Raw genomic sequence first — 12711 nt, forward strand, 5'->3', positions numbered from 1 at the left:
TGTTGTATGCTTCTGTGGCTCCACAACACATTGTACATTTGCAGTGGCTCATGAATAAATACAGGTTGGGGTTCCCTATTTCATAGGATCCTGAACTCGGCTGCTTACCCTCTGGGAAGGTTGGGGGGGGGGGCTCTAATGGTGCAAGGTAGGACGAGTAGACATTCTATTTTAGATGTTGTCCTCCTTATATCAGATCCAGTGTCACCTTCATATAATCCACTGGTTGCCCCAAAAATGAAGGAATGGCATGATTTTATCTTGATGGAGATTAACCCAGAGCAACCAATAGGATGTGTGCCAGTAAATTGTACCTGCTCATTGGTTGCTCTGGGTTACTGCACCTGGGCAAACTATTCCGATTGCCATGAATGTATAATCTCTGGTAACTAGACAACAATAAAGAAAAGAATACAATGAACTCAGAAGTATTTTAATTTTATTTAAACAAGAATTGGATTCTTCATAGACCTTTGTATTTTATAGCAGAAATGTCATATTACAGATGCCTTTGTGATGAGCATTACTTTCAATATCTAGAAGGAAATGGGTGAGCTTTCAGCCTTACCTGTTTTTTTACAGCTTGCAAGAGGATGGTAACAAGAAGGAATAAAACTGGATTAAAACTGGATAAAACGCTTCCATTTTTATTTGTTCTTCACAATTTCCAACAGAAATGTCTGACCATCAAGCGCCACTGTATAGTAATGGCTGCTCACTGGTACATAAAATAGGCATGCGTTGCTCAGCAGTCAGAATAAATATGACTGTCATTCTTACATAAACTGAAAATATATTCTTTTTTTTTTTGCAGATAGTAAACTCTATAGTCTATATTACTGTATTAATACTTTTGATTGAAAAAAAGGGCTCTGGATTCTGTGATGAGATTAACCCTTTCATTACCCAAAAAGCCCTGCTGCTTGTGGCCCTCTCAGCCAATAAGATGACTGACAGCTATGCAAGTTGATGCTCGCCTGGTGCCACATTGCTGGTATAAAAATATTTATGAACGGTATTTGCTGGTTGCTTTGAGATTTGACAACACAACGTGTGCTCTTCCTAATGCTAAACGCGTTACAGGCACCATCATTCTGTAGCACGTGGCCCGCAGATCAATACCATTGCAGACATAGAAAAATGTAAAGCCTAAATAATCACTTTCCTATTTAATAATAGCCTCTAAGATTTCTTAGAGACACCCCCACCTGAGGACCTCATTGTACAAGGTATGGGATCTACTATCGGGAAACACATTATCCAGAAAGCTCTGAACATTTCCTATTAGAGCAATACTTCATATCTAAAGAACTTGTTTTTCTTTGGAAGAATAAGCATTTGTTTTCAAACCAAACTAGAAATCACCCTTATTGGGTACATTCTCCAAACCATATACGTTATGTGTACTGCATATGGGCTGAAAAGAGCAGTTACAGAAGCGCCCTCTGCTGGTCATTCCCCAGGGAAGGGCCAGACAGAATAATAATACTCTCACTGATTCCGCTCTCTCTGTGCTGAAGATGCTTCTCTGCTCAGTGCTGTGCCAATGCTCAGGGGCGATAAAATGGAGCAGTAAAGTGTACGGAGACACTTTGTGTGAGCAACAACCTTTTGCAGCTGTCTGGCCTTTTGCTGGACTGAACAGCAGAGGGCATTCTTGTTGCACATTCATGATATTAGCACTGTAAAAACAGCTAAAATCATGAAATCTATTGAAAAAAATTGCAACGCAGCTCTAGCTGTTTAGCACTCTGCAAAACTTTACATCGTCATACATTGGATTTGTGTCCCCTTTAAAATTTTATGGAAGGGTGCTCTATATTACTGAAAGATTCCTTATTAGGAATATCCCAGACTCGAAGCATTCCAGATAATAGATCCCATATAGGCTAAATTAAGATAAAGGATGGCAGGTCTGCATCCCCAGAGAGAACATCAATGGAAAATTTATGATTTAATTGGAAAGGCCCAAATGCTGGGTGATACTATCTACTCTAAACTGCACCAAGAAGGAAAGATCTATCGATCTATGTCAAAATCAAAATAAACCGCACATTTAGAAAAGCCGTACCAATAATATATATAGATTTAAAACTTCTGCTAAGCTATACAGAAAAGAGCTGCATGAATGGGTGACTGCTACGTCACAAACATGTATAAATCCAACAAAAAAAACAAAGGCTGGGCAGACCCAAAAATGTGCTAAAATCATCAAATACAAATGCATTAAAACCAAATTAACTCTTACTTTACACTGAAAATGTGAATTAAACACCATTTCACTCTACCTCCACCAAAACGTGACTTTATTTATTAACTGCCAGCAACAATGTGTAACTCCACTGGTTAGTCTATGCTGGTTTAAGGGGAAAGAAGGTTAGAGGTTTACAGCTGGGGTTCATGTGAGTAGAATGAAGTTGGGGGGCTCTTACATGGTTTGGCTTGTCGCATTGTACAGTGACAGATGTAAGAGAAGCTGTACAGAAACTGTACTGTATTACAGAATAACACAAACAAACCTAATACTAAGCACTTTTTTGGATAGATCAGACATTTGAAATCATTTTACAAGATTCCCAGCTGCCAAACAAAACCAAATCTGCTAGACTGGCCAACGTGTGGAGTACAAGAATTGTAAATAAACAAGTATTCCTAAACTACAAGAATTTGGGGCAGGGAAGAAAAAGAAAAAACAAATGGGAGAACAAGGCTTTATTCTTCTATTGAGAAGTCCATCCAACGTAGTATTTCTGTTCTTTGGCTGCGTATTTTCAGCTAATGGAAAGGCCATGCTTCATCTCCTAGCCTCCTCTGTGCTTACTGGTCAACTGAACAAGCGCTGCTGCCAAGCAACAAGGGTAACCCAAGAAACTGACAGCTACTTCTTCACAGCAAATCCTTGATGGCCTCAGTTATTTTTCCCTTTATTGCACAGGGTGCAGCATTTCCTCAAGTGCTGACAGGGTCACATGGAAGAGAGTTCTAGATCACTCTGCGGTCTGTAGGATACCAATTTCTTTCTGCCGTGCTCTCAGATACTTTGTCAGTTCTTCCATAGCAGAAAGACAATCGTGTTAGCCAGACGGATCATTATACTCTGTACCCTGGGGATTGCTGACCATTGGTGTTTAACATTTCTCTTGGTGCAGCTTTCCTGTGGGATTCCCTTCCCACTGCACCAGGTTTTCCTAGGTTACCTCATGTTAAGCCCCAGTATGCATCACCACCGGCCTTGGCGCGGATGTGGATGCCTGAGGCATTTTTGATTCTGGTGGATGTCTGACTTTGCTGAACCAGGCAAATATACCTTCTTCTCTCTCACACCCAGGCTGTCCAACCTTCATAGAGCTGAGCCAGGTTTTCTAGGTTTGTTGCCTCCTTTATTACAAAGTCCACCTGCAACAAATTAGCAGAGATAATGAAATGGAATCATTCAATCCAAATAAAGTCTTGAATGGTGAAATATCTGATTCTTTTATAAACAGTTATAGGAAGTAAAGTGCATCCCCATTCACCTCAAAGCTGCTTCCACAAACAATGCATACACATGCATGTTTTGCCTTGCTCCCCTACCAATAAGTTTAGGCCATGATTGATTTCTTAACTGCCTCAGGGGCCATAGTATCAAGACATTATACTGAATAAATGGTCAGCAAAACAGTTAAAACAGGCTAAATCAGGGTCTATAAAGGATGACAGGGTAGGAGAGACCTGCACTTTATAGTGTAGGGAATATTGTAATAAAGCATACCTGCTCAGCAACAGACATCCTTCTGTTTGGATCCACATCTCTCCCTTCCAGCTTGGCTTTGACTCTCTTCCACACACTGACTGCATATGAATTCCTTTCTTGAACAGCTGGGAGATACCAAATAAATACTCTGATAAGAAATCAATCTACAGACATGACTAAGTACTAAACCTGCTATAGGCTGGGCCCATATGGGTAGCCTGTTCTGCTGAGAAAACTGCCTTCAAGTAGTTGAGAAAACTGCCATGGCTGGCATGAGTAAAACTGGCCAGTAAGGGAACTATAACGTGTTTTAGTGAACTTGGCCACTGGTCAGCCAGTAGTGATCCTGTTGCCTGCTACAAGGGTTAAGGGCATATTACCTGATGATAGGGGAAGAAATTAATGGAAAATAAGCATGCGTGACTATGCACTACATGACTGCTCTTTAGACATGCCTTAGAGATATGCTTTTATTTCCTATGCAATTTCATTTGAGGCTTTTTAACATCAATGGACAGCAATTAAGTTCATAAGCAAGAAAAGGAAAACAAGAATAAACGAAAATGCATTGAAAATATGTTTTTTCACAATACTGTTTATATGGTTACATAGTTGAAGATTCTAATGAATTTTACATGAATGACAAACCAGTATGTGCCTCTAATTCAGTGACAAGTAATAGCATCTCTAACTGAATCATACAGCAAACTTGATGGTTGGTTTGCAAAGGGAAAGCTGCAGAGAGAAGAGATGATCGCATTTACCTTTGCCTGTTTTAGGATCCCTGACAGCCTTTTTAGGACTGGAAACAACATTTTTGCCAGGGCCCAGGACAGCACTTGGTGGAGTATCTGCAGAAGTTGCTAGATTTCGTTGCACAGGCTTTTTTGTATTCTGGGACATACCTTCAGGCTGAGTTTTCGGAACAGTGTTGCTACGCACAGCTTTTGGTCACGAGAAATGCACAAGAAAACAAATACATTAAAAATAAGCTACGCACAAATAAAGGGGTTAACTTTAACTGCCTACAACCTGCAATGCACAATCTATACTGGGAACAAACCCGAGAGTGCAGGCAATGAAGCTTTAGCGTTTCCAGACTGATGGAGACCACCCCCTCCCACCAAATACGATGTTAAAAAAGCAGCGCAAACTGACAGATAACTGGTTAGAACAAACTCATAAAAAGTTTACAATCACTTAATTTTTTTATATAGATAAATATTGGTATTAGTTATTCGGAACATGGATCCTTAAGTATCTACAGGCAGCTCTGATATATAGACTTTTAAATGTAATTATGGTTCTCTCACATTATTAACTAATGGGTAGAATATGTTGGAACTTTATAAACACTTGCAATCTACTACACTGTGGTACTACTGTGGTTTTCTGATGTGAAAAGAATAGTTAGCAGAGAAGCAAGCCACAGAAGAAACAAGAGAAATGAGTGAAACAGGAAGTAAAAGTATTACCTGCAGCAAAGCTGGGCAGATAGGTTGATGATGTGGTAGGACTTGAACATTCATTTGTTGCATCAGTAACCAATGGAGATGCAAAGCTCACTAGGTTGTTATAGATACTACAGAGGAAAAATATATATAAGCTATAGTCATGTGATTAAAAAAAAAAAAAAAAACACCACCACAGATTGTGCAAATTCTAGAGATTAAGCTATGCATTACCTCTGGCTTTGGTTTCTGAGCTCCTTCAGGGTAGGGGTGATTTCTTGCAGCATTTCTATATGTTCTTGACTGCGAACCTGTCCCAAAGCCTGGACTAATGTAAACAGCACTGTCTGGATGTTGTCCTGCCATGATTTGTATTCACAAAGAAACTGTCTCACACTGTTCTCATAAGGAACATCTTCACCATCTGCCATGGCAGCTTCCTCATCCTTGAGAGGGAAGGTGTTACAGGTTAGACTGAAAATGACTGAGCTATCTTACACAGCACAATCTACAATGGAACTACATCACTAAAATGGTAAAATAAAAACAATTTCAACTAAACCTAGTAAAGTAAGCAAACGGAAGAAACTAAAAATAATTTAAAAACAGAATTCTGTTACGGAGCTTGATGAATATCCTGCACCAGCTACAATGCTCACTCTAGTGCCAGTCCTCCATGTCAGGACCTGTATGCACCCTTGTATCAGGAGAAACAAACAGCTCCAACAGTATAGTGTGATGATGACTGCATAAGAAACTTGACTTTTAATGAAAAAGTTTACTTTAACTACATTGTGTTGTGCTTGGATTTTCACACTGTAGTCATATACACAATGACACATAACTTACCTTTGCCATTGCCTTAAGGAGGTGTTTTACATCTCCAAGCTGCCTGTTGTGGCCAGTAAGAATATTCTTTATGGAGTCCACCAAGTTCTGTATCAGCTCACACACTGTTTCAATTTGTTGCTCTTTTTCACCCTGCAGACTTCTTTGATTTGACATATCATTACTCAGCTGCTTATGGGCTGAAACCAGCCACTCAGGACTCCCAATAGCATGTTCACTGCTGGTTCCCTGCAACAAAGTCTTACATTCAGAAATGACATTTTTCGGGTTGTGATCATGCATGAAATTAACCACTGCTAATCACAGACCATTGTTTGGGAAGTAAAGACTAAAGCAACAGAAGCCCAAGACTTCTACATGGGAGGCAATCCCTTCTATCAGTTTATGAATCAAAGATAATTTAGAGTCTCTGTGATGTGCTACAGGGTCACGTCTGAGGATGGCTCATTTGATGAAAGGTAATTAACTATCTAAGAAAGTATTTTAGACTTTAATACTTACCACCCTCTTCAACAATCGCAGCTCCAGCTCTGAAACAGAGCTGTTGAACTGGGAGGCAAATGAACACATTTGTTGGCAACGCTTGATCAATTCGAAGAGGCTGGCATCTAAGCTTAATGTCTCAGTTGTTCGTGTACGCAGGCCTTCAAAATGTATAATGGTACTGCACAGGAAAGTGACCTGAAAAGGGGATAGCAGTAGATTACATATTCACTATTAAATCTGCTACACATAAAAAAAATCTAGTGGTTGAAGAGCTATTAACTGCCAATGATATTTGCCTGTGCAAACTGTCCTTGTTGTTGGCCAGACAACATTACAAGAGTTGTGGCCACAATAGTTGGGCAATCCATTTATCCAGCCAACTGCACTAGAATCTACCCCAAAAAACTATATTTTTTGCATAACTAAAAAAAAAAAAAATGTAATTTAGATTTAACATTCTTTTAAAAATCTTTTTGCAGTTAAAAGTAATGTCTATCCCTTTCTGTTGCCTGGCCCTGACTCTTAAAACAATGTAACAGAAGTCTGTTCTCTTTCTTTTAATCAGATGACTAATAACATTGTTTCAGGAGTCAGAGCCAGGAGTGCAGAGTGCAATGTAAAAAGGCATGCTGCTTTCAATAGCAAATATCTTTAAAAGGCCAGGGAAAATTTGTAATGAATGTATATTGGAAAGTTGTTTAAAACAACATTTCTCTTCTTAGTTTTTTGGTACAGGATTATTCTCACAAGAGCAGTATCAGCTGTATTAACAGCTGTAACATTTGTGCAATAGATACCTGGTTTATTCTTTGGTTCTCTTTTAAAACAAGATTCCTCCTTTCTGTAATAGTGGCCTCAAAGTCTTGAAGGACGGGTGCCAAAGCTGGATTTGCACCTCCTGCCCACTTCAAACGTTGCTCGATGCTGGCTTCTAGTGCTGCTAGTTTTTCCTGTGCAAGAAACAAATGATTATTAAACAATACGCCTAATCATAACGGAGCCTGAATGCAGTCAAGGGCTGGATTTCATATTGTATGTTTGTGTTATGCTCAACAGCCGGCTCCTGTAGCTTAAAGCACTGTGCGTAGATAAAATTACGATTTGCGGTATAAGAGAGGGGAGAGAAACAAAGTGTTTATAGAAAAAATTCCAGCGTTTCGAGCACGGATCTTGCTCTTCGTCGGGGACAAACTCAGTGGTTGTCCCTGAGGAAGAATACATTTTCTTAGCGGGGTGCTCAGTCACATCAATTTAATACAAAATGTGTTTTCAGACCAGCAACCCTTAAATTCAATGTCTTTGTCAATGTTGGATTTTTGTGCAATGTGCTTACAATTAAGACACTAAATTTAAATAAGGGTGTGAGGGTCTGAAAAACAAAATATATGTATAGGATATATAATTATATATGTTAAGGATATGGGAAGTATATCATGTTTTAAAAACCATCTTTTGACTCAAATATTAATCAAATAATTAAAATTTTTAACATTTTAATTTTCTCTGGAATAAAACAATACCTTGTCCCAACTAAAATATAATTGATCCTTATGGGAGTCAAAACAATCCTGTTGGGTTTATTTAATGTTTAAATGATTTTTTAATAGACTTAAGGTATGGAGATCCAAATTATAGAAAGACCCCAAATATGGAAAACCACAGGTCCAGAGGATTCTGGATAGCAGGCCCCAATCAATCATTCTGTTAACCCAGACAATTGTGTTCTATCACTTTAACAAGGAGTCAATCATTTTGATTTCAACAAGGAAAAACAAGTGTACCTGGACAGTTACTATAGAAGAGTCTATTTGTCCAAGTGTATGCAGTTTCTTTTTCATGCTGGTTAAAATTGCAGACCGAGGTGGTGGCGTAACAGATAACGTTTGCGGGCGGTTGATCAAGAAATCCTCGTGTTGCCACTTAAGAATTAAAGGCAAAAGAGACAATAAAACTAATGTCAAAAAAATTATTTTCTTTTGTAAATGTCTGTTAGCATTTTCATTATGAAGCAATGGAGCAAAATTACCATCTATCTTTCTAGTTTAGAACCCCACCTACGCAATGCCACAAAATTATTGATGCCCCTAAACTACTGGGTATCACCACAGCCTCCCTACTGTTAAAGACTAGTTCCACAAACTTAATGAAATATGCATTATCTAATAAAACAATTTGCAGCATACTGATGGCTTAGATGGTTTCCTTTAAGGAGTCAGATTCTTTCAAAGCAATGTTTCTGAGGTTTGTCTGCTATGTTGTCAGTTTTCAGTATGTTCTATATCTGCTGTATTGTCATGCAAAATTTTTCAATAACCTATATTGCTTTGGGGAATCACATTCTATGCACACAACCAATGAACCTAAAATAGGGTATTTTGCTTTGCAGATACTGGGCAAACTAAAGAAACAGATGGAATATTACCTGAAACATTGCAATGTGCAGCTGCACTCTCTGCAGGCTGGTTTTGCAAGCTGCAATGTTTGTTTCAAGACGACGTACAAGGTCCTGTTTTTTCCACGCTGTGTCATAAGAGCTTGCTAATACAGTAGCCCTGTTCATCACTAGCTGAGAAAACCTGTTAAGATGGAGGTTTTGGTCGACAGCCTTTTTGTGCAGGTCATCAACTGAGACTTTGCTCTCTGCCCCAAAATCCTTAGCCTCTACTTGGGCAATGATATCCACACCCAGAGCACTGATAAAGCTACAAAGTGTTAGTCCCAAGGCCTGTGTGGGAAGGCCAATTAATAGTTGTCTAACAAAATCAGCTGTAAATCCTTTAATCGGCTTTGACATTTGGTCTTCACTAATACAAGCGTTTCTGTACATTGTTTTAACGTTGACCATCTGCATGGGTCCATTTACAGTATTCTGATCTTCAAGTGAACATTTACCTGTAGACAGACAGAGACCCATTATACACAAACTGATTTTTGTTAACGGCAGCACTGTGGCTCTTTGTTAGCATTAGGCTAATGCCACACCATGCGTACAGCGAATATTTTCGGCAAGCCAAAAACGCTTGCTGAAAATATGCGCCATACACACCATATGCTCCTACCTGTGCCTGCACCTGAATGAATGGAATATGCTCAGGTGCAGGCATATGTAGCCAAAATCCGCATAAAAACGTGAGAGATGTCATACACCTTGACAACATTTTTGTATTTTAGTTTGCCATATATTATACTTACCGGATAAAGTCTGTGAAAATATTCCACAGAGTCTGAAGAATTCCCTTATAGTTTGCAGCCTTTTGAGAAAGAAAATCTCATCTAAAACCCGCTGAAGGCCATCATCATCAAAAAAGTTTACTTGTGTACTTCGTGCTTCTCGGATTATGTCGACTTTTCTCCAAGCTTGAGGCACCTCCATCTTTTTCAACTGTTTAAAAGTAAAGAATAGAAATAAATTCACGGAAAGCAAAGAGACAAACTCTTACACCTTCAGTGATAAAATTGGCTCATGCATTTTTTAATCAAAATCTGCCGTGTCATGTGACAAGTAGAAGCTATGAAGTGCAAGGATATATGTAATAATAGGCCTATGTTAATAACCCCCACACCCCATTGTATAGCACAAAGAAAATACCATATTTTACAAGTAAGCGATTGACAATGGTATATTTGATGCTATTTTTCACAGTCTTTAGTATGCCTTTTCATGCCTTAACTCTACCTTTTCAACCAATGACCCATATGCTGTTTCAACTTGAGCAAACATTCCATCAAAAGCAACCAACAGCATTTGACCAGCTGACATTTTTGGAGTTTCTTCGACCGAGCCGTTCCTTGGCTGAATTAAATCTCCATACTGTGAATGCAGCAACCTGCAATAAAATGGTGATATCTGTTTCAAGAATAGTAACATAATTACTATCATTTACAAGGGCTGATATAGGACAAACACTAAACCTTATATAAACAAAATCACTTCCAAGACGGAAGCAATGATGACAACTACTTATAAGCCTTCTGACAGGCAGCAGTGATTAGACAATAAAGCACATATCTTTATATGTGTACCTTGCGATGTCAATGTAATGAGCATTGGCTTCATCTTCCAGCCCCATGGCAGCATTTCGCAAATATGTCTGAAGTGATTCGACTAGAGTCTGTAACGTAGCACCATCTGTACTTTGCTCAATTAGGTTATCAAGCTCCTGCAGCATGTTTTCTAGAGTTTGTTCCCCTTTCATTAGGCATCTGAGAGCTTCAGGGAAAATTATTTGACGGAAGTTGGAGTTTAATTCCTGAAACATGGGGGGAAAAAAGGAACCAGCTATTTGAACGCAGTAAATACACATGTAATAAAATCTATTTATTCAGATAATGAAGGGTATAAAAAGTAAACAAATGGCCCAAGCCACAAGAAAGGGGTTTAAAAGGGGGCCCTTGAAGTAGGGAAAGTACCAAGTTAAGGACCCAGCCTGGGCCACCCCCTGGAGAAAAGCCCTGATAAGCTGCTCCTGGGCAATTTACTGTTGGAACATAACCTGAAAAGGGCTGAAATCTGTGTCTTGAGAGAGGCCACATGGAGGCCCTTCTCAAGGCCCTGTAAAAGGAAGTCAAGAACATATGCTGTCTTGCAACAGTTTGGAGGGATGTCGTGGGCCGAGCACCATCAGATGTAGACCTGGTAGTAAACCTTGATGGAAGTCTGTCCTTGAAGCCTTGACCCTTGAGTATTAGGTCTTTAAATGGAACAGCTGAATATTTGGGTGGAACACTGGACCCTAGAGATTAACAGATCTGGACGGTTTGGGAGAGCCAAAGGATCGGTTGATAGATTGATAAGGTCGGCAATCCTGACTCTCCTGGGCCAACGTGGAGCAATCAGCAGTGTCCTGACTCATACCCACTTGATCCTCTTGAGGATTCTTGGGAGAAGAGGCAGAGGGGGAAGATGTAGACAAAGGCAAATAGCCAGGGGGCTGTGAGAGCATCTACCCCTATGGCAGTACTGTACTTGTTTAAGGTTTAAAAATTGTTAAATGCCCCCTTGACTCATAAGGATTCATCCATCCTGACAGTGTCAGGAATATCTAGGATAGCAAATCCTGTTTGCCATAAACCTCACATTGACCTTCACAATAGGCATACAGGAGTATCTATGAGTGCAAATGGCAATTCTCCAAAATCACACTGCAACTTCTAGGCCAGACTGCCCCGGGGGGGGGGCAAAACATTTTACCTGAAGAGAAATGTACACTCCATTAGCTAGATGCACAGCTTCATAAGCTTCCGTTGGGTTGGGTATATCCAAATCTTGAGGAACAAGCTGACATTGCTTCAGTAACTGTACCAGGCAGGTGACATTCCCACTCATGCTGCAAAGCTCCTCTAAGAACCAGGCTCCATCTCGAGAAGTTAGATCCACCAGCTGCTCTCCAGCACTGGATGCTGCTCCTTCCATCATCAAATTGCGTCTGCAAAGATATGAGATCAATCACATAAGCCATAAGGTATATATAGCAGTCTCTGCAACTGCAATCAAAGTCCTTTCTTTAAAGAATCCTGTTTATGCATGAGAAAGCAGGTAAGCAGAGAAAGTCCAGTGTACATAATATGCCCTCATACTGGCTTTTTTAAAAGTACACAACACACACAATTTTTATTCTACAGTGGAAAACTGGAAATAGTTTAATGTATATGTATTTCCCTTCTATTTTCTATTCCAGAATTTTGGTTATAAATCATGATACAGTGTTTCACGGGTAACAGAAAATGAACTTCCTTATTCAAAAAATAAAACAAACTAAAACTAACTTTTTTTCTGTATAACCTGTTTTCTTGCAGAATTTATGACATTTATTGTAAGGGAAGCAAAAAAAATATAGTACTGTGTCATTGTGGTTGGTGGGGGTTGAGTCTAATGCAATTCTATGTCAAGCATCACATTTGCTGCAGAAGCACTTGCACCAGCACAAAATGGAATGCAACTGCAATGTCCGGTTGGCATAATTTCAGGTGTGACATTAGAGCTATGGCCTGCTTTGGAGGTGGAGTTAGTTCCAGGGTTTTCAGTTTGGAACAGAAGGCAGGAAATGGTGCTTAGTGTAACTATACTAAAGTAAAAGGAAGATATGGTGACATTTATAAGTGGGATTTATATGCAAAACTGACTATGGCAGGGTGCAACTGTGGCACTGTAATTAGATGACACCTATTGTGTGCAACCTTTGGATGCAATGC

At 39.4% G+C, this 12711-nt stretch overlaps 1 protein-coding gene across 1 annotated transcript in view; it reads right to left on the reverse strand.

Moving 5' to 3' along the window:
• Positions 1–422: 422 nt before the first annotated feature.
• The window catches only part of smg1 (SMG1 phosphatidylinositol 3-kinase-related kinase), an 88228-nt gene continuing 75939 nt past the window's right edge, over positions 423–12711 (reverse strand). Inside the window, exons 50-63 of the mRNA XM_002932221.5 lie at positions 11711–11945; positions 10543–10769; positions 10196–10346; positions 9712–9901; positions 8942–9411; positions 8301–8438; positions 7317–7469; positions 6535–6714; positions 6034–6261; positions 5419–5630; positions 5209–5315; positions 4498–4677; positions 3752–3858; positions 423–3396 (exon numbers count right to left, since the gene is read on the reverse strand). Coding sequence (XP_002932267.3) covers positions 3319–3396; positions 3752–3858; positions 4498–4677; positions 5209–5315; positions 5419–5630; positions 6034–6261; positions 6535–6714; positions 7317–7469; positions 8301–8438; positions 8942–9411; positions 9712–9901; positions 10196–10346; positions 10543–10769; positions 11711–11945 — 2656 coding nt within the window. The 3' untranslated portion in view covers positions 423–3318. The remainder of the gene's footprint in view (positions 3397–3751; positions 3859–4497; positions 4678–5208; positions 5316–5418; positions 5631–6033; positions 6262–6534; positions 6715–7316; positions 7470–8300; positions 8439–8941; positions 9412–9711; positions 9902–10195; positions 10347–10542; positions 10770–11710; positions 11946–12711) is intronic.

This window comes from Xenopus tropicalis, chromosome 9 (genome assembly GCF_000004195.4).
Source record: "Xenopus tropicalis strain Nigerian chromosome 9, UCB_Xtro_10.0, whole genome shotgun sequence".
NCBI classification, from domain to species: Eukaryota; Metazoa; Chordata; class Amphibia; order Anura; family Pipidae; genus Xenopus; species Xenopus tropicalis.